General features: G+C 51.9%; 12 protein-coding genes across 12 annotated transcripts; 4 read left to right on the forward strand and 8 right to left on the reverse strand.

Annotated features, from left to right (window-relative positions):
- Positions 1-232: 232 nt before the first annotated feature.
- AYO21_09718 (hypothetical protein) lies at positions 233-3,130 on the reverse strand (the record flags this gene model as incomplete). The annotated part of the gene is made up of 1 exon (XM_022659647.1): positions 233-3,130. One exon carries the CDS (start codon positions 3,128-3,130, stop codon positions 233-235), a length of 2,898 nt encoding a protein of 965 aa, XP_022508043.1.
- Positions 3,131-3,315: 185 nt separating this feature from the next.
- AYO21_09719 (hypothetical protein) lies at positions 3,316-4,687 on the reverse strand (the record flags this gene model as incomplete). The annotated part of the gene is made up of 5 exons (XM_022659648.1): positions 3,316-3,491; positions 3,546-3,646; positions 3,698-3,763; positions 3,826-4,205; positions 4,379-4,687. The coding sequence occupies 5 exons, from the start codon at positions 4,685-4,687 to the stop codon at positions 3,316-3,318; spliced, it is 1,032 nt and encodes a 343-aa protein (XP_022508044.1).
- Positions 4,688-5,409: 722 nt separating this feature from the next.
- Positions 5,410-6,363, reverse strand: AYO21_09720 (hypothetical protein; the record flags this gene model as incomplete). The annotated part of the gene is made up of 2 exons (XM_022659649.1): positions 5,410-5,980; positions 6,029-6,363. 2 exons carry the CDS (start codon positions 6,361-6,363, stop codon positions 5,410-5,412), a joined length of 906 nt encoding a protein of 301 aa, XP_022508045.1.
- A 367-nt stretch (positions 6,364-6,730) lies between these two features.
- Positions 6,731-7,156, forward strand: AYO21_09721 (hypothetical protein; the record flags this gene model as incomplete). Its single annotated transcript, XM_022659650.1, has 1 exon — positions 6,731-7,156. The coding sequence occupies one exon, from the start codon at positions 6,731-6,733 to the stop codon at positions 7,154-7,156; it is 426 nt and encodes a 141-aa protein (XP_022508046.1).
- A 568-nt stretch (positions 7,157-7,724) lies between these two features.
- AYO21_09722 (hypothetical protein) lies at positions 7,725-8,124 on the forward strand (the record flags this gene model as incomplete). Its single annotated transcript, XM_022659651.1, has 2 exons — positions 7,725-7,914; positions 7,967-8,124. 2 exons carry the CDS (start codon positions 7,725-7,727, stop codon positions 8,122-8,124), a joined length of 348 nt encoding a protein of 115 aa, XP_022508047.1.
- Positions 8,125-8,297: 173 nt separating this feature from the next.
- AYO21_09723 (hypothetical protein) lies at positions 8,298-9,254 on the reverse strand (the record flags this gene model as incomplete). The annotated part of the gene is made up of 1 exon (XM_022659652.1): positions 8,298-9,254. The coding sequence occupies one exon, from the start codon at positions 9,252-9,254 to the stop codon at positions 8,298-8,300; it is 957 nt and encodes a 318-aa protein (XP_022508048.1).
- A 212-nt stretch (positions 9,255-9,466) lies between these two features.
- On the forward strand, positions 9,467-10,261 carry AYO21_09724 (hypothetical protein; the record flags this gene model as incomplete). Its single annotated transcript, XM_022659653.1, has 1 exon — positions 9,467-10,261. One exon carries the CDS (start codon positions 9,467-9,469, stop codon positions 10,259-10,261), a length of 795 nt encoding a protein of 264 aa, XP_022508049.1.
- A 284-nt stretch (positions 10,262-10,545) lies between these two features.
- Positions 10,546-13,737, reverse strand: AYO21_09725 (hypothetical protein; the record flags this gene model as incomplete). Its single annotated transcript, XM_022659654.1, has 5 exons — positions 10,546-10,882; positions 11,271-11,331; positions 11,387-11,945; positions 12,005-12,109; positions 12,547-13,737. The coding sequence occupies 5 exons, from the start codon at positions 13,735-13,737 to the stop codon at positions 10,546-10,548; spliced, it is 2,253 nt and encodes a 750-aa protein (XP_022508050.1).
- Positions 13,738-15,307: 1,570 nt separating this feature from the next.
- AYO21_09726 (hypothetical protein) lies at positions 15,308-16,303 on the reverse strand (the record flags this gene model as incomplete). Its single annotated transcript, XM_022659655.1, has 1 exon — positions 15,308-16,303. One exon carries the CDS (start codon positions 16,301-16,303, stop codon positions 15,308-15,310), a length of 996 nt encoding a protein of 331 aa, XP_022508051.1.
- Positions 16,304-16,817: 514 nt separating this feature from the next.
- Positions 16,818-18,392, reverse strand: AYO21_09727 (hypothetical protein; the record flags this gene model as incomplete). Its single annotated transcript, XM_022659656.1, has 1 exon — positions 16,818-18,392. One exon carries the CDS (start codon positions 18,390-18,392, stop codon positions 16,818-16,820), a length of 1,575 nt encoding a protein of 524 aa, XP_022508052.1.
- A 489-nt stretch (positions 18,393-18,881) lies between these two features.
- AYO21_09728 (hypothetical protein) lies at positions 18,882-20,733 on the forward strand (the record flags this gene model as incomplete). The annotated part of the gene is made up of 6 exons (XM_022659657.1): positions 18,882-18,986; positions 19,036-19,412; positions 19,645-19,969; positions 20,017-20,348; positions 20,402-20,501; positions 20,554-20,733. 6 exons carry the CDS (start codon positions 18,882-18,884, stop codon positions 20,731-20,733), a joined length of 1,419 nt encoding a protein of 472 aa, XP_022508053.1.
- A 122-nt stretch (positions 20,734-20,855) lies between these two features.
- Positions 20,856-22,654, reverse strand: AYO21_09729 (hypothetical protein; the record flags this gene model as incomplete). Its single annotated transcript, XM_022659658.1, has 2 exons — positions 20,856-21,490; positions 21,661-22,654. 2 exons carry the CDS (start codon positions 22,652-22,654, stop codon positions 20,856-20,858), a joined length of 1,629 nt encoding a protein of 542 aa, XP_022508054.1.
- Positions 22,655-22,892: the final 238 nt, after the last annotated feature.

Consider the following 22,892-nt stretch of genomic DNA (forward strand, 5'->3'; position numbering starts at 1 on the left):
TCCGAACGCTTACCGAGTACATCGCCAGATTGGTGAAAGGCACTGTCTGAGCTGGAGGCGTCGCCACGTGGCTTTTGTCCAGATTCTCATCGTCGACAAAGCGTTCGAAACGAGCCCGTGAATATCTAGAGACCGGATTTAAAGACACAAAGAATGCTGCTCGAAGGAGATATGCATTTAAGTACCCGCAGGTGTTATAGAGTCCGCCGCCATAACCTCGTTATACAAAAATTCATGCTTCGCTATGCATTGAAGTACTGAGGTCCTGTCCACTTCTGGGACATCTCCCTGGTTTATCTTTGTCCGCCAGTCGTCCATCTTTGCTCCGGCCACGAGCCGATGAGACACGCGCTCGTGCCCTATCGAGCTCAACTGGAGACATCTGGCCAAATTGGACACTGCTTTCAAGTCTTTCGTAGCGCCTCTCGAAAATGTCCGCACCGTCAAAGGATACACTGGATGGAAACGGAGAGGTCACATCCAAATTGCCAATACTAGCAATCTCGTCATCCCATGCAGCAGCAGCCGCAACGTCAATGGAGGCCAGGCCTGGTCTGCTGTACAGATAAGGCTCGCGGATCTGCGGGGAGGTGCCCAGCGACGCCGAACCGGGCACTGCTGGAGGTGCCGTGGCATATGATGCGTTTGATTCCTTGGATGTATCGCGTGACATGGGCTGTGAGCTGTAGCCACCAGGAAACAGCTTCGCAGAGAGGCGACCTTCAACCTCTTGTCTCAGACGAGGCTTCAGCTCGGAAAATTCAGAATGTCGCGACAGCGAAAGGTTCTCGTCCATCGGGATTGAGGGAACCATCTTTGTTGCCACTGGATTGTTCAATGCGGTGTGTATCAGTCGGGGTGACGACGGCGGATGCCTGCTGTGCTTTCGAGCGATATCGAATGAATCGTAGGCTGGAAGAGACTGACTCGGCAGAAACTCTGTGACCAAAGGTGACATTTTCTGATTGGGAGATCTAGTGGACAGTGGCAGGCGTGCTTCGTCCAATGTTGGCCTGATACACTGTGGACGCGTAGGTGATTTTATTCTTCCTCCTCTCACAGGAGGCGGGCTGGCGCGGTGGATGGCCGCGAGAGCACCCGATGCGTCAGAGCCTGTGGAAGTAGGCCTTGTCGCAGTCCGATCGTCGCTGCCACTGGTGAAGGATGACGCTCTCGAGCGAATCTGCGCCTGTTCGTGGGAGAGAGTGGGTGGAATCGGTATAGGCTTCCACTCTCCAAGATCCTTCGGTTTTTTGGCCGGGTGAGGTCGCCCTTGGAAGATCGCTTGGAGAACCGAGGATTGACGGGCAGTATTGAAGCTGGCCTCCGTAGGCGTCGTCACGTCCATCTGAGAATCGCTTGGACGTCGGCTTCGGTTCATACTCGGAATCAGGACCTTCGAGTTGTCCATTCCAGATTGCGACCATCTCTCTGTCCAGCTGCCCTCGGACCCGTCGTCATCCAAATCCAACCCAAGATGCATCTGGACTGGCGATTCAGTCTGATCGTCGGTAGGTTCGGGCGTCCAGGTGGATGCCCTGGTCAAAGCACTGCTTTCAGTGGCGGGACTGTCTGAAGAGGTGCTGCTGGCCCGCTCAAACACCGAGAATTGTACTCGGCGATTGAGGCTGTCAACGGATTGTGACGGAGACTGCCTCTGGATTTCCTTCTTAATCAATCGGATAGTTTCGTGAAGGTTGTGCCTTGTTTTGCGCAGCGTCGGCGAGGCGTCGGCAGATGATTTTGGGAAGTGTGACCAAAGCCGGGCCGCCTGCGTCTCATAGTCCCGATAGTCGCGAACAAGACCTCGCCCTTCAGTGCTCTTGATTTTGGCATCTGCGACCATATAAGAGTGACAGATCATTTTCGAGGCGACGCAGAGCCACCACCAGTAATGTGCTGGTTGATCTGCATATCGAAGCTTCAGCTCGTCCCGGAGCACATTTTGCACGACGCTGTGAATGCGGAGAATGTCGATGCTGTAGGTTATCGAATGGGAAGATGACCCGTCCAACATGCTCTCTGTATGAGCCGCGACTAATCCTTCGAGGCTGCTGGAGTCATCCTTGAGCAGTCTTGGTTTGATTCGCTCTATCTCGCCGGCAGTCCCTACTGCGCCAAAGGTATCGGCAGTGTTGGCTCGTGGCCGTCTAGAGTCGTCTGGCGCGAAAGAGCTTTTTGATGGTGTAATGCAGTATTCAAGTAGGGTCCGTTCGACCAATCCGTAGCGTATGAGAACGGCGATGGTGTTGTCTAACTCTTTCTTCATGCTTCCTATCTGTTCAACAGAGCGAATTTCAATTCCAAATTCCTGCAACAAAGGTTGTCCAAAGCGAATCAGAGTCACTGGTATCACGTGCGCGAAAAAGCTCAGTAGTGTAACCAGGTGGACGGCCTCAGGATGCGAATGCTCTCTTAGCGATGAGATAATGTCCAGGTACGGATCAGCGAGTCGATGATCTGAAGTTCCGGGACTGAACTTCTCCAGTGATGTGCCTCTGGCAATTAATGCGTGGGCGGCGGCGTGGATGGCAAGTGGTAGACATTCGTAGTGTTTCACCAACTGCATAGCCTTTTTCGCCTGCAGTTCAGTCGGTGATCTGATCCCTAGGTTTTTGTAGAGAAGAGCACACGCGTCGTGCTGTGACAATGGGAACACTTTGACGCCGGCAGGGTTGAGCAATCTCTGCCGCTTCGCCAGCGTGCGATCCACCGACGTGTAGATGATGTTGTTCCCCGAGCGGTCCGGAATGTAAGGGACCAACGCTCCAATGTCCTCGTCATTGTCCGTCGTCACCCCGTCAAACACGAGTAGCCAGCCTTCTCGAGATTCGAACCATTTCCGCACCGTGTCGACAAACTTTGACGATTCATCCCACCCGGGGTCTCGGGGTTCGTCGTTGCCAAGTATCGCAACAGCCTGAGCAATATCCCAGAAACTTTTCGAGCGCGATTCTTTGGTCTTGGAGTCGACCCAGAAGCAGCCGGCCGGATACTCGCTTTGGTGCCGCCACAGATGTTCTCGTGCAATCTGGCTTTTACCACAGCCCGGCGGTCCCCACAGCAAAACGGCACAGGTCCCTAATGCTCGCCGCCTCTGGTTTGCCAGCTTTTGAGCAAGCTGGTCCATTTCCAATTGAAAGCCAAGAAAAATTGAATTGGGGCGGAAGCCCACTGGAGCAACAACTAGCGAAGAAGACGATGATAAAGTCAAAGATTGTTCAGCCATTCGGATTGAGCTTATAGAGTCCTCTGTAAACCACCATGAGTCAGCGTCAACGAGCTCCATTCTGATCACTGACCAAAGCTGGTTGATCAACGAGGTGCAGTGACGAGATCGTCCTCGACCTCTTCAACCTCATACTGGGGTGAAGTTGACGCGGAGATCTGTTTGGGAGGAGGCGCACTCATTGAATTTGACTGGATTGTTTGCGCAATCCCAGAAGGTGTAACTGCGCCCAAGGCTCCTGCGCTCGTCTGAAAAATGCTATCTATCCAGGGAATTAGCATTGCTACGGACGAGACTTGTGGATTCACGTACTCACCACCCAACAATTCACGTGCAGCTGCTTGCCTTTCAAATTCGGCGACTCGTCTCTCTTCCTCCCAGCGTGAGTGGATGAGCGACTGGGACGCAGTGGCGTATCTAGGGAGAAGTAAGCACGAATCGTTCGTCTCCGATACTTGCTCGAGTTACCTCTGAACAGCTTCGGCGACGACATCATAGCCTGGGCTTGATTCATCTTCGAACTTGCACATATGGCTAGAAAAGAAGTGAGAAATCTAAGCAATTGTGGGAGTGAATAGGTTTGGGGTCCTTCTTACCTGTGATCCTTTTCAATTCCCATTCTTTCGACACCTTCAATGACAGGAGCGGCGGAATCTTCCTCCACGACGAATGATCGGGTACCTTTTAGATCGGTAGGCTTTGACTCGTGGAAGAAGTAGATGTGAAAGCGGCTAATTATTTCAATGAAAAGCCTATTGATATTCTGCAGCGTCTCGTTGTTGGTCTGCAGCGCCTGCACCAGTTGAGGAGACGTATCGAAGAACTTCTTCGGAAGTGCGACAGCACAGATCTTCTCGAGCAAGGAGCCCCATTTGGCTAGGTCAGAGCCATTGTGAGGAGTTCCAAGAAAGAGAATTCCATATGTGCTGACGTAGATTGATCGAAGTCGTTCGGTGTGTTGGTGACGTCGAATGCTCTGGCAGTATATCAAACATCTCTTGACTACCAAGCCTCCGAGGGAATGACAGATGAAGATGATGGGCCTTTCGGTGGCTTTCCTTAACTGCTTCTTCTCAGCTTGTGTCCGTTTGAAGTGTTCCGGCGAAGCTGGCCGTGTAACATCACCTAGAGTTCATGTTCCCCGCTTACCGATCTGTTGGCCACCAAGCGACTTGCAAGATGTTCTGCATGATTATGTATCTTGTCCTTTGACACGCCATCGGTAAAAGCGGTCACATTCGCGTCATACCCGTAGGTCAGAATTCGGGGTCTTTGGTCTTCAAGCGCCGCAGGGAGAAGGTCAGCCGGCCAGAAGACGTCGGGCTTCTTGGTAGACCAAGTATCGTGGGGATGCCCGTTCAATCCATGCACGAAAACGATGTCGACTAGAGGATCTGTCGCCGCGTAGACTTCTGTAAGGCCATATTGTACGATCTGCTTTCCAGCAGAGGTGCTCATCGTTCAAATGGCGTACAGCCGTCGCACATCGAGGGGAGTCAGGACAGCAAGCCAGCAGAAGCAGGAGAAGTAGAAGAAACGGATATGAAAAAGTACAACGTTCGGGCAAGAAACTCGCCCGCTCACCGGAACATATGTAGGCTGGAGAGAGGCATTTCAGACATGGTGGACTGGATCCAGGAGTCACAGTCACCGTCGAATGGAAATGGAGGGCGCAGGTGACTTGGTAGCCTGACGATGGCAGTGGTGGATGCAACCTGCATATTTCCCAGACAAAGAAAATTGACGTGTCCTTTGAAGATGAGGCAAGCAGATTTGGGCGGCTGGTCTCTGGAGTCTTAGACGGCTTAGGCGTTTCAGTCCCGTCTGTGATCGCTTGCTAAATCCTGGCATTGGGCATCTTGCCTTTCTCGGGGGCCATATTGTGGGGAAACTGCAGCCTCAGGGGGGCCAAGCTCAGCCGAAGGGGCCAAATGAATACCGGGAGCTCGGCTGCAGGCTCGAAAGCGGGTTTGGAGGCTGCTATCTACTTGATGTGATTGTAGCAATCAGTCTTGCAGGGTTGCCTATTTGGTCGTCCGTAGCGGTGTTTGTCACAAGATCTCCTCTCTATACCACCCCTCAGACAAAGCTACTTGAAGTCACACGGCCAGATTGAACATCAGGAGGTGTCTCGGGCAACTGTGGCAAGACAGGCAACCTCGCTGGGTCAGTTCGGTGCCTCATCTGCCCTTGAAGGCTGGCCTCCTCTTCTCTGCAAACGCCCTCAATGCCTCCATCCGGTCCTCCGTCTTCAGGATGACCTCGTAAGCTTCGTTTTCTGCGGCCTCTCCACGTTGCCACCCATTGACTGCACGCATTGCTTGGGTCAGGGCAATCGGCCCTCCATCGCAAATGTCATTGGCAAGCTGTAAACTGGCAGCCAGCACCTTTTGCCGTGCCTTTGCCTCCTCGTCGAATTCCTCCGGAGTAATCTCCACCAGTCTGTTGCACAGTCCTAGAAAGTAGGCTTCTGCACCGCCAACTCGTCGACCAGTAAGAATAAGGTCGCGTGCTCGGTTGATCCCAATCAATGCAGGCAGTCTGTAGGTCCCTCCTGCTCCCGGAATGATTGCCAGCTTTGTTTCAGGCTGGCCTACAACTGCAGACGATCCAAATACTCGAAATGTCGTGCAGAGCGCCAGTTCCAGACCACCACCAAGAGCAACAGAAGATATAGCAGAGATGGTAGGCACAATGAGGTTGGATAGATCGGTGAAGGTGTTGCGCATGTCTGTCAAGAATTCCCTAGTCCTTTATATTTGTGAGCAGGTGCAATCACTGAGACTCAAAAGTGCGTACTCTTCATGCGTCATCTCCTTTCTTTCCCTCAAGTCTGCCCCGGCGCAGAAAGCCTTATCTGTATTGGACGCGATGATCAGTGCCCTCGTGGGGCCTGTACCACCCTCGGCCTGGATCTCATGGACATGACGCTTCAGATCAGTGATGAGTTTGCGTGACAAGGCATTTCGAGCGGCAGGCCTGTCGAGGAGAAGGATGCGGATATTACCAGAATGCGGTGCTGGTTGGTGTTGGACTTTAATTGGAGAAGGTTCGGACACAAAAGCAAAGCGACGGGAATAGACACGAGGAGCTCGTAGAGTCGAGAGGGCGCGCCATGCTGAACAGGTTCGCATTATTTCGATAATTGCGTGCTGACATTGTGAGGAAAGGTGGGAAGAGATATTAAGTGCAGTATCGGTACTCCTCCTAGGGCGCAGGAAGTTCCGAGGTTGCGGGGAAAACCTCGCCGAGAGTGTTGACGGAGTGCTTGAGTTCTTACCTCAAGCTGCAAGGCCAACTGGCACAGTTAGCTTGGCTGACGCTGTGCCTGAGACGTCAATGATAGGAACATCAGCCCACGGTATCACTTCATGTCCAACATCCCTGACTTTGATGGATCAGTTACCATAGCTGACCATCTCTCACTGCAACGAGAATCAGAATCTACATATCCCCGACTGCGAATTGTCCTCACACTGCCAGCACCTCAACTATTTCAGTATGGACTACAGCATGCTGCATGATACTATTCTAGCCCTTGAGGATGCAACCTGGAGAGCATTAACATCCTCGGGAGCCGCACTACTGCCATTCCTCAGTCACGATTGTATCATGCTTTTCCCACTGGGAATGAAAGTGTCCGCTAAAACGACGCCGAATCTTGAAGATGTGATGAAAAGCGATGCGTTTGTGCCATGGAAGCAGTTCAAGCTGAGCGATGTGGAGGTTACACCATTGGGACCAGAGGCAGCCCAAATCAGTTATCGAGTGAACGCGACCAGGCGGCATGTGACGGCGGATGACGATACGAGACAGGACGAATTCAGAGCATTGATCTCGAGCACCTGGAGGAAAGATCCAGAGGCAGGAAAATTCCTTATGTGTGTTCACCAACAAACACCTTATGAGGAGGATCTGGACTTTTGACGGACAGTTGTTATGGAAGGATAAGGGAGCCACTGGGGGTTGGGTTTCATTTTGATTTGACTGTCAATCTTCAGGATGAAGCTGGGATTCGGATGCTTTGTCCGGTGACTTTTGGTAGGCATGTTTGAGGACCAGTTCGTTGATCAACTTCTACGGTATCCTCAACTTGGATCATGGTTCATTGGTCTCGTAAGTGGCATGTGAATTAGCCCTCGCTGCACAGTGACATCAGCCGCCCCAAAGATCTTTACGGCCATCGCGTTGCCTGGAGGACTTGCACATTCCCACGGATCTCCCGCCCGGGCGAGTCAGTGGCGTTAGCCCGCAGCAGTGTGGGGAAATTGAATCACCAGAACGGTCACATTTGTGACGTCTTTGTCGAGGCTGAAGAAGGTAGGATCAACAAAGTCCCCTCCAGGCATTCACGCCCGTCACTCATCATTCAAAAGTGCCTTCATTTCCCTGGGAACAGCACATTCTGCAATACGCCAAAGCGCTGCACCTGAAACCTACTTGTATTGAACATCTCACCAACACACGCTGCCAACTCCATCAATTTCCCTCAAAAATGTCTTTCCTCTACCAAACAACTCCCGTGCTTCGCACCGCGGTCCGATCATCTGCTGTGCGCTCATCACCTCGCCTCTTCACTACCACAGTCGTTCAGAAGAAGTCCGCTACCGACACTGTCAAGGACGGCCTCAAGACGGTCGACCGTGCCGTTTCAGACGTTGCAGTTGCTGGCATCGATAAAGGAGGTAGGTTGACCTGCGTCCACCGTGGATTTCGGCATAGCTGACTTCTTTCCAGTCGAGCTGAAAGATAAAGCCGCCGAAGTCATCGGTGTCGAGTCCAAGAAGGCTGAAGGCACTGCCTCTCAAGTGGCTGGTGAAGCCAAAGGAAAAGCTGCTGAAGTAAAAGGTCACGCAAAGGGCAAGGCAGAGGAAATCAAGGGGAAGATGTCGTGAGAAGCACTGCATGAAAAATGTTTTAGGGCGGGAACTAGATTCCATCACTTCATATCTCTTTATGCTGCTGGGGATAAAGTCGGCGTTTTCAATGTAACAATAATCAACGTCAACCAAGGCATCACTGAGAGGAGGTGCCAAAATTTATGTACATTACCAAAGTGCTGCTTTAATCAATATGTTTGACCCTCCTTTTGCGAGTCCTTCAAATTTGGGATTGGCTGTAAGATAGGGTTAGCAAAATGGGTTCGATACACTTCCTCCTCTTCTTGTTTCAACCCGTACTTGGCAGGATCGCGCTTCTCGAGAAAGTGTTTGACACGCCCCGTACCCTTGATGTCATTGTCTTCGAAATGATCCTTTCTAGATGCGAGGAATCGATTAGTTTCCTCTGTGAAAGCTTGTGCCCGCTCTTCTATCGATCCTGTGAATTGTCCTGCTCTCGTAGCCTGCAGTACTCCAGCGATTACCGCAAGGAGAATGACGACTGACGCGAAGGTGTTGGGGTGGAGGTATGTCGCTGGAGGTTCTTTGGGTTTATCGTATCGTCGATGCCACCGTTCCCAGTCTTCCCAAGTGGCATTTTGAAATATCGACGAATCATCATCTGGGCCGAATCCATATCGTTTGCCCTCAGGATTAGTATATCCATGCGAGTGTCTGGTGGCTGTCCTTGTCGCTCCCCATCCTGCGCCAGATACATCGTATGCCCTTCGCTTAGTTGGATCGGAGAGGATCTCATGTGCCTGAACCACCAGTCTATACCTCTCCAATCTTTCAAGGTCGCTCAGACTCCCACTGATGGACCTGTGGCTACTCTTATCGGGGTGATAGATCTTAACCAGCTCGTAGAATTTGTGCTTGGTGTAGACTGCGTTCTTATCCAAACCAAAGATCTCGTAGGGTGAAGGTGTAAAAGGAGAGCTCCGCCGGCAGGGCCAGTTCATGTTGTCTCGGAACTCATACCCTCGGTCTGATTTGACGTCCGCATAAGTCCTGGCCTTTTGGGAGAGGCGCGGCTCTCGCTTCAGCCGCTTTCGTGGAGATTCAGGGCATGAAGCGCAGACACAGCATTGCCAACTGTTGTAGGCCGCTGATAGCCTCACCTGTTTCAGTATCATTGATGGCATTGTGAATGTTTCGCAGACGGAGTAGATAAGGTACTATTGAAGTGGCCATGCGATTGCGGAGGGGGAAAGTCTTACATGTCATCGCACCCAGGTCTGTGCCTCTTTGGAAGGTTTGCCGGTTTACTGAATAATACTGTTCAAGACAAGCACGAAAAGCCTCATCCTGACCCCATTGAATATACAGCGTCGTCGGTTTCATGCACGCCACAAAGATGCCGCGTTCGCCATCACCTCGTCGAGATGACTCTCGGAACAGGAGTCATCATCGGCAGCAAGATAATAACCGCCAAGGACGGGAACACCGCAAAGATGAGAGGAAACGAAATTCTCGGAGCCGCGATCGAACTCGCAGAAGACCATCAAGCTCGGATGGACAGAGGCAAAGAAAATATAATGATCGTAGATCGCGGTCGCCTCAGACGCGGCGTTCACCAGAGAGACTGGCACGTGCGAGAGGCTCTCTGCCATCCCAAGCCGACGCATTCCATACTACCAAAGACGGTGCGCCCACTCCAACAATTGAAAAGCAGAAGCCAAACTTTCGGCCATCTGGGCTTTTGGCTGCAGCCTCGAACACGATTTCAACATCCGCCGGTGCAATTGTTTTGAAATACCATGAACCACCAGAGGCTCGAAAACCGCCTTCTAACCAACCTTGGCGCCTGTACATCTTCAAAGGCGAATCGATTGTCGACACGCTGGATTTGTATACCCAATCTTGCTGGCTCTTCGGAAGGGAAACTTCTGTCTGCGACTTCGCACTTGAACATCCCAGCTGCTCCAAACAGCATGCCGTTATTCAATTCCGTTATGTGGAAAGGAGGAATGAGTTTGGCGATAAGATTGGGAAAGTGAAGCCATATGTGATCGATCTGGAGAGCGCTAATGGCACGACGGTCAACGATGAAGCTGTGCCGGAGGGAAGGTTCGTCGAGTTGCGGGACAAAGATATTATCAAGTTCGGCCATTCAACCAGAGAATATGTCATGCAGATGCCTTCCGGATAAACGTGCAACGTCGGTGAGAACCAGTCGCCACGATACTTCTAAGCCCGCTGAACATGGAGCTGCAAGAGCAAGTAAATCTGGCGATAACTAAACTTTGGGGGATGAAAAAGAATATCATACTGGAGCAATTGAAGGACACATTCGTCTTCTACGGGATACTATAGAAGGATTCCGGTACATCGGCAATTCCTGCTGCTCCTTATCCACCTGATTCTTGAGGATGACAGCACAAGAGAGAATTCGCTCCCTAAGGTGAAGGAAGGACCACGCCGCCTTCTAAGTATTCACGACGAAAGAACGTCCAGCGCATCTGTGATCTCTTGCATCTCTGTCTGAGCCTTGAGATACTCGTCCTCCGGCTTTGCTCGTTCTTCTTCTTCTGCCTCGATCTCTGCAAGACTTTCCTCGCATGGCGCGAGAAGGGCTTCGAAATCGGCAACATTCTGAGTAGCCTGGGCCTCAAACTCTTCAAATTCTTGATCTCGAGACTCGAAAAAGGAGAGCAGCTTCTTGACCCGTTCAATCTTTCTTTTCGCATCACGAAGGTTGTCATCAACAAACCCAGAGTTCAAGATACTTAACGCATTTCGCCGGAGACCGTCGATGCACGCGTTACTGGTCCTGTTTGCCGAGGATCCAGTACTGCCACCCGCCCATACTTAGCTCAGGCCGGGGTCTCAGGGATAGGCGAGAGTAGCACGGAGGCAACGATCTCGTCTAGTCCAATATCTTCGACCTTCGTGGCCTTGAAGACTCTGTACGTGGAATGTTGAACATTGAAGAGGTTGCCGAAATGATACCTCACAGTGGCTGTGAAGAGCCTGTATATTGGACTCTCGGATCCACGGTGGCCCTAATGGCCGGTAGGGCGCAGCTGCGTGTTCGCCGGTAGACCAACATAAGCACAACACCTCATAAGAGGAACATCCAGCAGGTGTCCTTCATTTCTGCCCTTGATGCTTCCATGGTGCCTTAATATTGCCGTTTCGATGGTGTCTAGCCAGTATACGTGCCTTCTAAGGTCTTTATGGAGGTGGTCACCACCATACCTTCTCTCGCCTCGGTGGTGTCTGATCTTGAGCGCCACGTGTTGAGTTTGCTAGTCCAAATTCATAGCCAGCTTACATGACCCCAGCTGATCCGTAGACACGTAGAGTCGCATGCTGTCAAGGACCTTCCTGAGTTGGTTCAAGGACAAACCGCGACCGACATAAGGCGCAATTTGTGATGGCATCTGAGACGAGTCTGCCGGAGAGTCGATAGCCACAAACACGGCATAGCCACCCTGCGTATATCTGCATCGGAGGTGCGAGCCTTTCGCAGCCTGAAATTCCGGGTCTCGCAGCTTGTGTGGGATATCCCCTCGGATGAAAGCTGTGGTAGCGCTCGGAGAAAGTGATGCAAGGTAAAACAACATCCTGGAGAACGAGCCGGTCTCGTAACCACGAGTGATCTTCTTCAAGCTCTGGTGGCCGCCGTCGATCTCGTCATCGTCGCCATCATCATCGGCGTCGCTGGTCGAACGCCTCTTGCGCTTGTTACCCACATTGGCATTGCTTTCTTCTTTCAGCCAGATTGTGTAGATGCAATGTGCGAGACCAACGAACCCAAACAGTTCAAAGTGGCCCAAAATATACTTCTGTCGATCGGTGAAGAGAGTATCATCTTTGATCCCATCTCGCTCCTAAGTATCAGAGGAGGTGGAAATGCTCACTGCACTTCGTCCGCGACCCGCCGGCTTACATTGGGAGAGATGAAAACTGCTTGCACATTTATCCATCCTGTCTCTGGCTTGGGAGACTCACTGGCCTCGAAGGCTTTGTCTCCTGAGCTTAAGTTGTACCCTCCCTGTTGCAATTATCGATACAGTGTCATTCAAACCCTTCCACCCCAAGGCAATTTCTTCCCTTAGAATGTATACTTTACCGACACCTTAGAACACCAATGGTTAAGCCTAAGGATCCCTTGTGACTCGAGCATAACTCCATGATCGACGCTGGCAGATCCTTACACTCCGAGTACTCACTGAATCCATCCAATCGCATCTGACGAGGCTGTATCCCTGCCAAGCCCGAACCTAAAAACGAAGTGCAAAGCCCGACCAATGCAACTTACAAGCACAGTGCTCGTCCCCAGCTTCGCCACGGCAGCTTCATTCGGAGCACCCGAGAAGAAAAAAGTGCGTCGGCTTCACTCGCCGACTAGCTATCGAGCTGTAAGAAGTCCTCCGATGTCTCATCTTGGCGACCATCAATTCACTACAAGCTTGCTCTAGTCAGACCCACGGGCTCGCGGTCTTCTCCAGGAAGGACATGGCCACTCCTAGTGGCGTAATACTCCGCGACTGCTTCTTTCAGGGCCTTTAAACCACAGTCAATATGTCTCTCAGGCTCGCCCACGACGCTGTATCCCATATGCCCGACTCTTACATATTGATGACCAACCTCCTTATGCATACCGCCGACGATCGTGAAGCCCTTCTCAGTAACGCGTGACAAGAGTTCCTTCGACGACAGACCATCAGGAAGCCAGAATGCCGTCAAACCATTGGCTTGGTACTCTGACTCTGTTGTCAACTGCGTCAAGCCCAATGCCTTCACCACAGCTTTCACTTGGGCGCTTTTCCGCCGGTGTTGTTCAAATCGCTCTTCTAGTGGGCGTGACAAAATGGACGTCAGGGAGGCATGAAGAGCATGGACAATTTGAGTAGGGGGGGTTGCAAAATAGCTCGACTGCTTTTTCTCGTAGTTCTGCATGATCGGTAGCCAGCGTGCCAGGCTGGCATACCAGGTGTTTGCTGGTGCCTTCCTTGCCTTGGCAGTCTCCAAAGCGCGAGAAGAGACCATGATAATGCTGAGTCCTGGAGGACAGCCGATAGCTTTCTGGGACCCGGTAACAACGATGTCGATATCCCAGGCGTCAAACTGGATCTCCTCGCACGCAACACTGGCGACTCCATCAACGACCAAGAGTGTTTCGGGCGACACTCGTTTCAGCAGCGCCGATAGCGGCTTCAAAGGTGTCAACACAGCCGTCGAGGTATCGACGTGGGTCACCACCAAGGCTTTGTATCGAAGCCTTTTCAATTCTTTCTCGACTTCATGTATGTCGGGAGCAGCTCCGATAGGGACCGTGATCCTCTTCGTGCGGGCTCCGTAGGTGGCCAGACACATCTCGAACGCATCGGAGAAGTATCCCGTACAGAGACAGAGGACTGGCTCTCCGGGTTCGATGAAGTTGGTTGCCACAAAGTCCCAACCCAGGGTTCCGCTGCCTCCAATGACAAAGGGCTGGGCATTGGGGTCTTGACTCTGGAAGAGTCTGCGGAGCATGGTCAGCACATCGCCGAAAGTGTTGCAGAATGGTTGGGCAAAATGTGATTCTGCAAACGATGACATGGCCCTGAGGACCTCTGGGTCGACTTCAGTCGGGCCTGGGGCGAGGAGAATGGGACTTGTTCGAATCTGCGAGTCCATTTTGTTTGTGTTTAAAGATGCAAGTAGGAATAAAATGTGTGGTTCTAGAGAAAAGGGGAGGTATTCGAGTGGTATATTGTTACACCACCTGCGACGGAGCAATCCTGTACAAGTAAGTATGAGAAGATTAACTGTAAAGATCTGATTAGACCTTTGCGGCTCTCAATCTGGTTACTGCTCTGATTTTCTCCCTGCATGTGGGGTCGACTGGCCTTCTGGCAACCATCCCGTTCGGAGTTCTCAGGGATGTTTGTCTTGGGGGTAAATGTTCTACCGTGCATATCAAGCAACATTCCAATGTGTAGAGCTTACGACAACTCCTTTTTTCTGCAGAGAGGTGCCACGGTCTCGAGCTGGCGTCGGATGAAGTCGGGGAAACCAGGAGAAGCGAGCATGCTTTGGGACAATGTTGTCCTCTCCCGTGACCACAAGTCGTATCACAAGGCGTCGTGATATGTCCGGTCGGGGAATTACTGTGATGAGTCAACCAAATGATGGGCAGTGAGCTTGGAAATAGTATCGAGGCCATCCTGCACCGTCCTGGCCACCGCCGAGGATGGTAGCCCCGGGAGATTGAAGGACGAGGTCGAATTTGATTCAGTCTGCAGCCAACTAGTGGATGCGTATGCACAGTACTCCGTATCTTTTGTGACTAACACCCCGTATCTTGTTTAAAATAAGGCGTTTTCCCCGCAATCTCGCTCCGACGACTATTCTTCATCGGGCAGTTCCAGGTATGGCTGGGCGAAACAGATATCGCCATGCATCCGGGGAATTCTCGCCGCGTTGGAGATGTGGCGATATACAACAGGAGCATGTGGGTTATTTTAACGACGTTGGAGAGTTTGTCGACATCGCGAACTGTACTGACTTGATACATTCCGCCTCTCACTCAGCAGAGTTTGTCTTCACAGTCCGCTGGATACGGATGGAGTGAAACAGGCATTCTTTCCGAAGCATGAACCATATGCAGCGTCGAAGCCTAAGTGATCTGTTCCGGTACCTTGTGCGATACTCAAGTAGGCCCCATCCCACGGCAGCCACCAATGCTGAATGTCGCATCTCCAGCCATTGGGTGGTCTCCACTCTGCCCTAGACGTTGCTCGAATATGTGGTCAATTGAAAGGAACTTCGTGCTAATGATGTCCATGGAAGGCACCCCGGTATGCTACAGCCACAAACAGAACTGTTGAGCACAACAGAGCGTGCACTATTCTGGACAAGTTAAGAACCTGCTTGGCATCTCGACTTTGGTTGCCTAATCCTGTCGGCAGAACATTGAGAGCGCGTCAAAGGTGAGAGCAATGGGAGAATTCGGGAAACAAATTGATGACTGGGCAGGGATCAGGCGCTACTGGGAGAAATAATGGCCTAGACAAGCATTACAGAGCAACCAGGCAGATGTTACTGAGGACAGATAACGGCATTGTCTATCCACTTGAGAAGTCCAATGCGCAGAGATCCGGAGGGACATGGTCAGCACACCATCAACGTGTTTAGTTCTGCCTGGATCACAACCTATTTTGTCCACCAGGCTCCACTTGCCTTTCCCCTTCCTGTCATGTCTGTCCTACAGCGAGGCCTTGAGTGTCGAGCTATTCTTCGGGGAAGTGCTATACATTCCACCCGCAGTCACGTCATGCTTGAGCGGTTGTCCAGCCAGGAAGCGTCGCAGGTTCTCGGCGATGAGCAGTTCCGAGTATCGTGGTCTTCCTCCAGCGGCATGGGGCGAGATGATTAGATTCGGTGCTTTCCATAGCGGGGAAGACTCAGGTAGTGGTTCTTTATGGAAGACATCCAGAGCTGCGCCGCCGATTATTCCCTTTTTAAGGGCGTGAGCCAATGCATCCTCATCCACACAGACACCTCTCCCGACGTTGATCACCCAGGCATGTTGGGGCAGCTTTGCCAGCCGCTCCGCGCTGAGAGAATGCCATGTCGCTCGGGAACCTGGGAGAATCATGATGAGACAATCAGTCTGTGGGAGGAGGCTAGGCAATGCTGCATTGGTCTGCACTTGGATCCCGTCAATGATTTCTTCGTACAGTCCGACTCCTCGGATGTTGGCGCCCAAAGCGGTCAGATGTGGTGCAAGCGTGCGTCCAATATTTCCCATCCCCCAGATGGTAATGTTGGCACCTTTCAAGGAGGTGAACGATCCCTGGGGTCGGTCGGGTAGGAATCCGCCCAAATGTCCTGGCCACTTGCCTTGGTTCTGGAAATCCCGCATCTCGTAAAGACGCCGAGCAGCGCTGAGCACCAGAGCTAGAGCGTGCTCAGCAACAGTCTCGTTGTGCAGATTAGTGCCGGCCGTTATGATAACATTGGATGGGAAACCAGCAGCGAGCTCGTCGTTGGGGCCTGCAAAGAGGGACTGAATCCAGCGAAGTTTACTCATTCGTTTGGCAGCATCGCGCAGGTTGGTATTGGCCCATGTCACAAGAATCTCTGCGTCGACAAGTTCCTCGGGGATTAGCTTGTGAACATCGTAGGGGTGTAATGTGACGCCGAAGCCTTCGAGACTGGCTACGTCGAGCTTCAAAGAGGTAGGGTAAAGAAGCTTCATGGTTAGATAGCTAGAATTGTCAATTTTCAGCAAATGAGAGCGTTGTTTACCAGTGTAAGCTCGGTTTGGAGATGCCCATGTATATACTCAAGGATGAATGCTGTTCAGCTCCTGAACTGCTTTGCTTTCCGCTTGACCGTCGTATGCAGCCTAGTAACTCAACACCCCGGAAGTCAGCGGGGGAAACCGGGAATCCTCATGCAACACCCCTGCAGAGTTCGATGCAGGGGAGCAGTGGACCAGAAATACACAGAGAGACAATGATCGGTGGGTGACGGTTAATCCTTTTGACGCTGGAGACCTTGTACGTTGACTAGCCGTCAGTGTGTCAGGCAGACAAGATTGGAGAGCTAGAGCTCCTTCAGAAAGAAGAACACGATGCGAAGTACGCAACTGGAAACCATCGTGTTATCGAGGATGTTTTGCAAGACCTTGCCGCAGTTTATGAGTCCTCACGCCCAACACAGCATCATATCATGTAGCAGGCGAGGGTAAGGTAGATGAAGATCCGGCCCTATGTACACGATTTGACCTGTGACGCTGTGCTTCCTTCATCTTGTCCGCTAAGAGGATCGTGAGATGGTGGAATGATGCGGGCTGAGAGGAAAGGAGCTTTGTCAAACTTGTCGAAAGGATACATGGGTCTATTGATACGGGAATGTCCAAGTCGTTTCAGATCCTGATCAACACCACCAGGCGAAAGGGCCAATCTCCAGTCGGCCGCCATGTCGTGCAATTCAGGTTCCAAATACCCGATCTTGACAATGACGACATCTGCTTCTCGAGGCTTGAGGTTGAGATCCGTAAAGTCATGCTCGTGATGGTAAGGCTTGCGGAGTTCGGTGAGGATAGCGAAGACGCTGCCCACTCGTAGCACAACCTCGATACGAGCATCTCTGTCGCCGCGTTTGATGGCATGTACTTGGCCTGTCATGGTGATCGGGCCCGAATGGATATGGTCGACCTCAGCGCCGGCGGTCACTGTGACAGTTGACCCTATGCCTGCATCGACACACGCATTGACTGCTTTGGAGCCCGGGACACTGGCATAGATGACTGTTGGGCCAGAATATTGTTTAAACTCTGGACGAGCCAGCAGGTGCATCAAGCCCCAGGTCATGTCGCCGCTTCCACCGGCAGTTGGGTTGTCTCCCGAATCGCTGACGAAGAAAGGATGCTTCTTGGATGCTACAGCCTCGTCGATGCATTCGTCAAAGGAACCTGTTGGCCCGACAAAGTCAAAGTCCTCGTGCGCATCCCAAAACACCCGTGCAAGTTGTTCTGATCCAAGCTTGATCGCGTCTTCATCCCAGCCCGTCACCACGACAACTGCTTGGTTTCGCGGTTCGTCAGCCCATGGATAGCCGACCCAGACTGCTGCATCAACAACCCCCGTGTTGGACTCGACGGCAGGAACTGTACCATAGATGTGCTTTGCGGGCTCGATACGAGTGGAAGTCTGCTCTCCTGGAAGAAGGACTGGAATTGGGATCCATGCTTTGAGTGGTCGCACAGGACTGCCATCTGCCCTTCTGCCTGCGGGAGCGTTTGTGAGTAGCTCGACCAGGTTGCGGCACGCTCTTTCCTTGGTCTCACGCACGTCGATGTGTGGTGCTGTGCGGTAACAGCTGATGAGATCTGCCTCGTGCACGAGTTCGCGGCTCACATTGCCATGCAAGTCCATCGACGCTGACACAACCACCGTAGGACCAAGAAGTCGTCGGATGCGCCGAAGGAGCTCTGCTTCAGAGTCATCAAGGCCCTCGACGCACATGGCGCCGTGGATATCGTACCAGAGTCCATGGATGATTGTCGACGACACAATCACCTTCAGACGCTCTATAATCTCGTCGGCCAATTCCTCAAAAGAGGCGCGCGTTACAATCCCTCCTGGTAGCGCATGACCGATCAAAGCTCCGTGGAAGTCCGCGATATTTCCAAGGCCGCTTTCACTCTGGAGAAAGGGATATTTCTCAATGATTTCGGGGCCGCGTTTGGCATGGAAAGCAGGCGTCAAAGTCCTGGAGGGCGTGAATATCGAAGTTTCGCACGCAAGGCCGGCGATAGCAATGGCTGGCCTCTTAGCCATCGTGGCAGTTTGGTGCAGTTCTGCCTATCTCAACCAGCACGGGCGAGGGGTTATCCTCCTTCCTTTTAAAGGTGTCATCTTTGGCTCGTAAGGATTTAGGCTAAGCTCACGCCAGTAGAAGCTTGGAGTCTGGGCCGAGCCGAATATGGTTTATCACCTGGAGATCTCTTAGTGACGAACTTCACGCCCAACCCTTGATGCCGGTCATCTGTCTATACACATACAAAAAATATCTCAGTCCTTCGCTTCTGTCGCTGTTCTCCGCTCGTCAAAGCTCATGGTAGGCGATATGAAGATCGTTATCAGTTTGGGTTTCATCCAGAGAGGTACGAGATGCGACCTTATGGAGGGGCCGGCTGTTCGCCTCTCGGTACTTTATCAGCTGAAGCGTTTCCGCAACATGTTGTGTGTAGTGACACTCCCTTTGACTCTTCTCTGTATCGGATCACAGTTGGCCCTTGCCGTTGAACACAGAGAAGTCACGACAAGATGTTGCAAAAGACTGCCACTGGTACCTGGCTCCCGGCATGGGTACCGGAGTCGACGGTGACCCTCTCCATATTCTTGGTATTCTGCTCCATGGTACAGTCGGCGGTAGGTAGTGTCTGCCTCTATATTCCTCGATCGCTCTAATGAGGACCAGACTGGTGGATATGACGGATCCATGCTCAATGGCCTCAACATCTTACCATCATACACGGATTACTTCAATCTCAATGCTGCAACCACTGGCCTCAACACTGCTTCAGTGTTCATTGGCGGTTTCTTTGGCCCCATTGTCTCTGGAATCATTGCCGATCGTCTAGGTAGACGTCCAGCAGTACTCTGGGGTTCCATTTTGACCCTAGTTGGAGTCCTTCTTCAGACCGCTGCTCAGAACATTGCAATGTTCGTTGTTGCTCGCATTGTTCTAGGTTTTGGCTCAGCCGTTTCTGGTATCGCAGGCAGCGTCTACTTGGCAGAGACGTACCCGAGCAAATATCGTGCATGGGGAGTTGGGCTGCTGAATGACTTCTACTAGTAAGACTGCCCTTTCACGGAGGAATGATTTTCACTGACTGCTTTGCATTGTCGGCGCCTTGATTGCGGCCGGAATCACACTGGGCACGGGTCAGTGGCAGTCAACATGGGCTTGGAGGGCACCTTCATTGTTCCAGGGGATCTTCTCGCTTTTGTGCATTATCATATTGCCATTCATGTAGGCACCGAAGTCTCCGTCCTTGGACATACGACCTGGAAGCTGACCTGGTAGCCCTGAATCTCCACGATGGCTGATACACCAAGGCTTCTATGATGAGGGACGCATCGCTGTCGCCCAGACAAATGCCAACGGAGACCTGAGTGACCCTGTTGTGCTCGCAGTATACAAGGAGATTGTCGACACCCTGAATTGGGAAAAGGAGAACCTCATGACCTTCAAAGAAACCATCAAGAACCCAACTTCGAGAAAACGCCTACTGATAGGTATGTCACCGGGACCTTTCTCCTGTATTGCTGGCAATATCATCGCCTCGTACTACCTGGGTCCCGAGCTGGATACCGCAGGTATCACGAACTCGAACGACCAACTCAAGGCGGTGAGTCCATCTGTACGAGCAGTGCAGGCCGCAACTGACTCCCGCAGAACGTCGTGCTCAACGTCTGGTGCCTGGCATGTGCTCTTGGAGGAACACAACTCGCCGCGCGCTGGGGTCGCAAACCTACTGCGATACTTTCTCAGTGTCTGCTCATTGTGTGCCTGTTCATCATTGGGGGCCTCTCGAAAATGTACGCTGACAACCCCGACGGAGCGTCCAAAAGTCTCGTCTATGGAGATGTGGCAGTCATGTTCTTGTTCCAAGGATTCTACTCGATTGCATGGACACCTTTGCTCTACCTGTACCCGCCAGAGATCATGAACTACGCGATTCGGGCAAATGGACTTGCCTTTTCGTCCTTTATGCTGAATGCTCTAGCGTAAGCTCACTATCTGCGCAGTCCACTCGCTGCCCAATTGCTAACCTCGCCAGGGTCCTCCTTGTGTTCGTCATGCCCATCGGCTTGACCAACATTGGGTGGAAAATGTACATAATCAATGGCTCGTGGGATATTATAGTTGTGGTCTTGATCGTGAGTCGAACACCCCTCTGTTTTTTCCTGGGTTCTTGAACTGACCTTCCAGGTGGTCTTTTGGGTCGAGACGAAAGGCCGAACGTTGGAGGAGATCGATGCTCTCTTTGAGGGACACAAGCACTCCGATGTGCCGGATGTCGAGCTGGTTCGTACAGGCAAAGCATATGTCGACGTCGACAAGATCCAACGCGAGATCGGAACTGTGGTGGAAACTACAAAATTAGATTGAAGTCATAAGTGAAAGGCAATAGATTCAGATCTTCAATACGATAGGGGCTGGGCTTTGAAGAGAAGAAGGGAGCCTTCTTCCTTTCCTCTAGGCCAGGAAAACTGTCGAATTTGATCCCTTCTCTAGTATAGAAGTTGACAATGCCAGCTCTCCGCTAGATCTGGATCTCCATCGCCATTATACTTTGCCTGCATCGGATACATACAAATTGGTCGCTGCCTTTGTACACCCTCCGTGACCGTCTCATTGATGAACTTGGTGCCAATGATGAATTCCGGAGCAATCCCATTTTCCCTCCACTCCAAGAGCGCTAGAAGAGCATCGTGCTGTGGATCGCTGAAAGCAGGAACACTCCAGACATCTTGGCCCAGCTCAAAGGGTTGACCGGCAGAGGCAATGTAGTAGGGTGCCTCAACTGCTGTGCCTTGACAGTGTTGCATGCCGGGAATCAGGAACATGCGATACCAGCCATCAAGAGGGATCCCTGCGGCTCCCATGGTCCTCCAAATGTTCTTGTAGAGAACCTCGGAGCTCGGCGTAGGGATCAGCCCGTCTGCCAGGCCATGATACTGGATGATCTTGCCGCCACGCTGGTAGAATCCGCTGAAGTCGAATCCGACGTTTGCCTGACCGGGGTTTATTCTGTCTGCGTCCAGGATCACCTTGTAGGTGAAATCGTGCCAGTCCCATGTTGTGTCGTTGTAGAGGAAGTTTTGGATCCACGCAATTCCGGGTTCAGTAGGGGTTCCAGAGTCCGCTGCAACGAGTCCTCAGGATCAGCAACATCTCCAAACTAGAAGATTATACTCTGAAACAGATGCAGACGGACAAATTAGGGAGTAATTTAGAATGGCCTTGAGATAAACTTTATTCTCGCCCCATTCCCAATCTGCACATTGCAGAGGAAAGGCTCAAAAAGTGACTTACTATTGAGAAGGAAACCGTACTGAGCCTCGGATCCCAATTCGTAGTGCGGAAAGACAAATGTCTGATTTGTCTCCCACCAGTCGTTGTAGATGTGGTATAAGGTGTCCAACTGTGGACCTGTCAGACAGGCGCTTTTGTTCGACGTAGGAGTGCAAAGTAGCATTTCTGGGACAAAGTTGCATCCCTCAGGGTCAGAGATGATTCCATCAAAAAAGCCGTCCTGGGGATCGCATTGTCGAAGGACTTCAGCTCCGATCACGGGGAAAAGTGAAGACGGGATGTGAGTCGCAGCCTCCACCGGGAGGTTGGAGAGGGCCACTTGAACATTGTCTGGCTGTAGATGCGTCGTCCACCACGCAGGGGCTCCAGCTAGAATTCCATCAAAGTCCTCTGGATACAGTTCGATGTCTCGGAATCCTTGTCGACCACCAGTAGAGCATCCGGAATAGTATGAATAGCTGATGTTTGTCCCATAATACGCACTGGTAATCAGCTTGGAATAGACGACTGAGCCGTGCATGGACCGATAGCCCCAGTCAAGCTGCGCCTCCGGGTTGTTCAGCGCCCAACTCGCATCAAAGGATCCGGAGATGTGCCCAGTATCGGTCGACATAGATGCGAATCCATACCTGGCGTTAGTGCCCATATCGTTCCAATTGATCCCGCCGGCATATGCACCATTGCCGGTGGCAATAAAGCGAGCGTTCCACTGCTGTGGCAGGAAAAGGCCAAAGTTATAGGAGGATGTATGGGAAGATTTGACATTGACTATGACCACACAAAGCGCTGGGAGACCTGTGTCATTCACTGGGAACTCAAGGTCAGCGGGGCCTCCGCCGAAAGTGCTGTTCTGTGGGAGCGCTTGTGCAAACGTCACTGTCGCTGCTCCTGAATCTCCAATGAATTGTTGCAAGGACTGCACGCTGCATTCGGTGATTGCAGCGACGACACGCAAGCCTTGGAGGCCAAAGAGACCAGACAGAATAAGCTTCATCCTTGGATAGTCACCGAGATAGCTGGACTGAGAAAGACAGGTGGACTGGAATGCAAGGATGTCCTTGACATTCGGACGGCCGGGCAAGCTCCATTGAAGTACCCGAGTCGAAGGGGTCCCCAGACCCCTCCCCAGATTATTTCCCCGGACCTTTTCTCTTCACAACCGAAGCATTCTGCCGAGAAAGGCAAGGATGAACCATGTTTCGAGGCTCAAACGCCGGAGTGAAGAGCGAGGT

The sequence above is a fragment of the Fonsecaea monophora genome, assembly GCF_001642475.1.
Source record: "Fonsecaea monophora strain CBS 269.37 chromosome Unknown Scaff100, whole genome shotgun sequence".
In the NCBI taxonomy this organism is placed as follows: Eukaryota; Fungi; Ascomycota; class Eurotiomycetes; order Chaetothyriales; family Herpotrichiellaceae; genus Fonsecaea; species Fonsecaea monophora.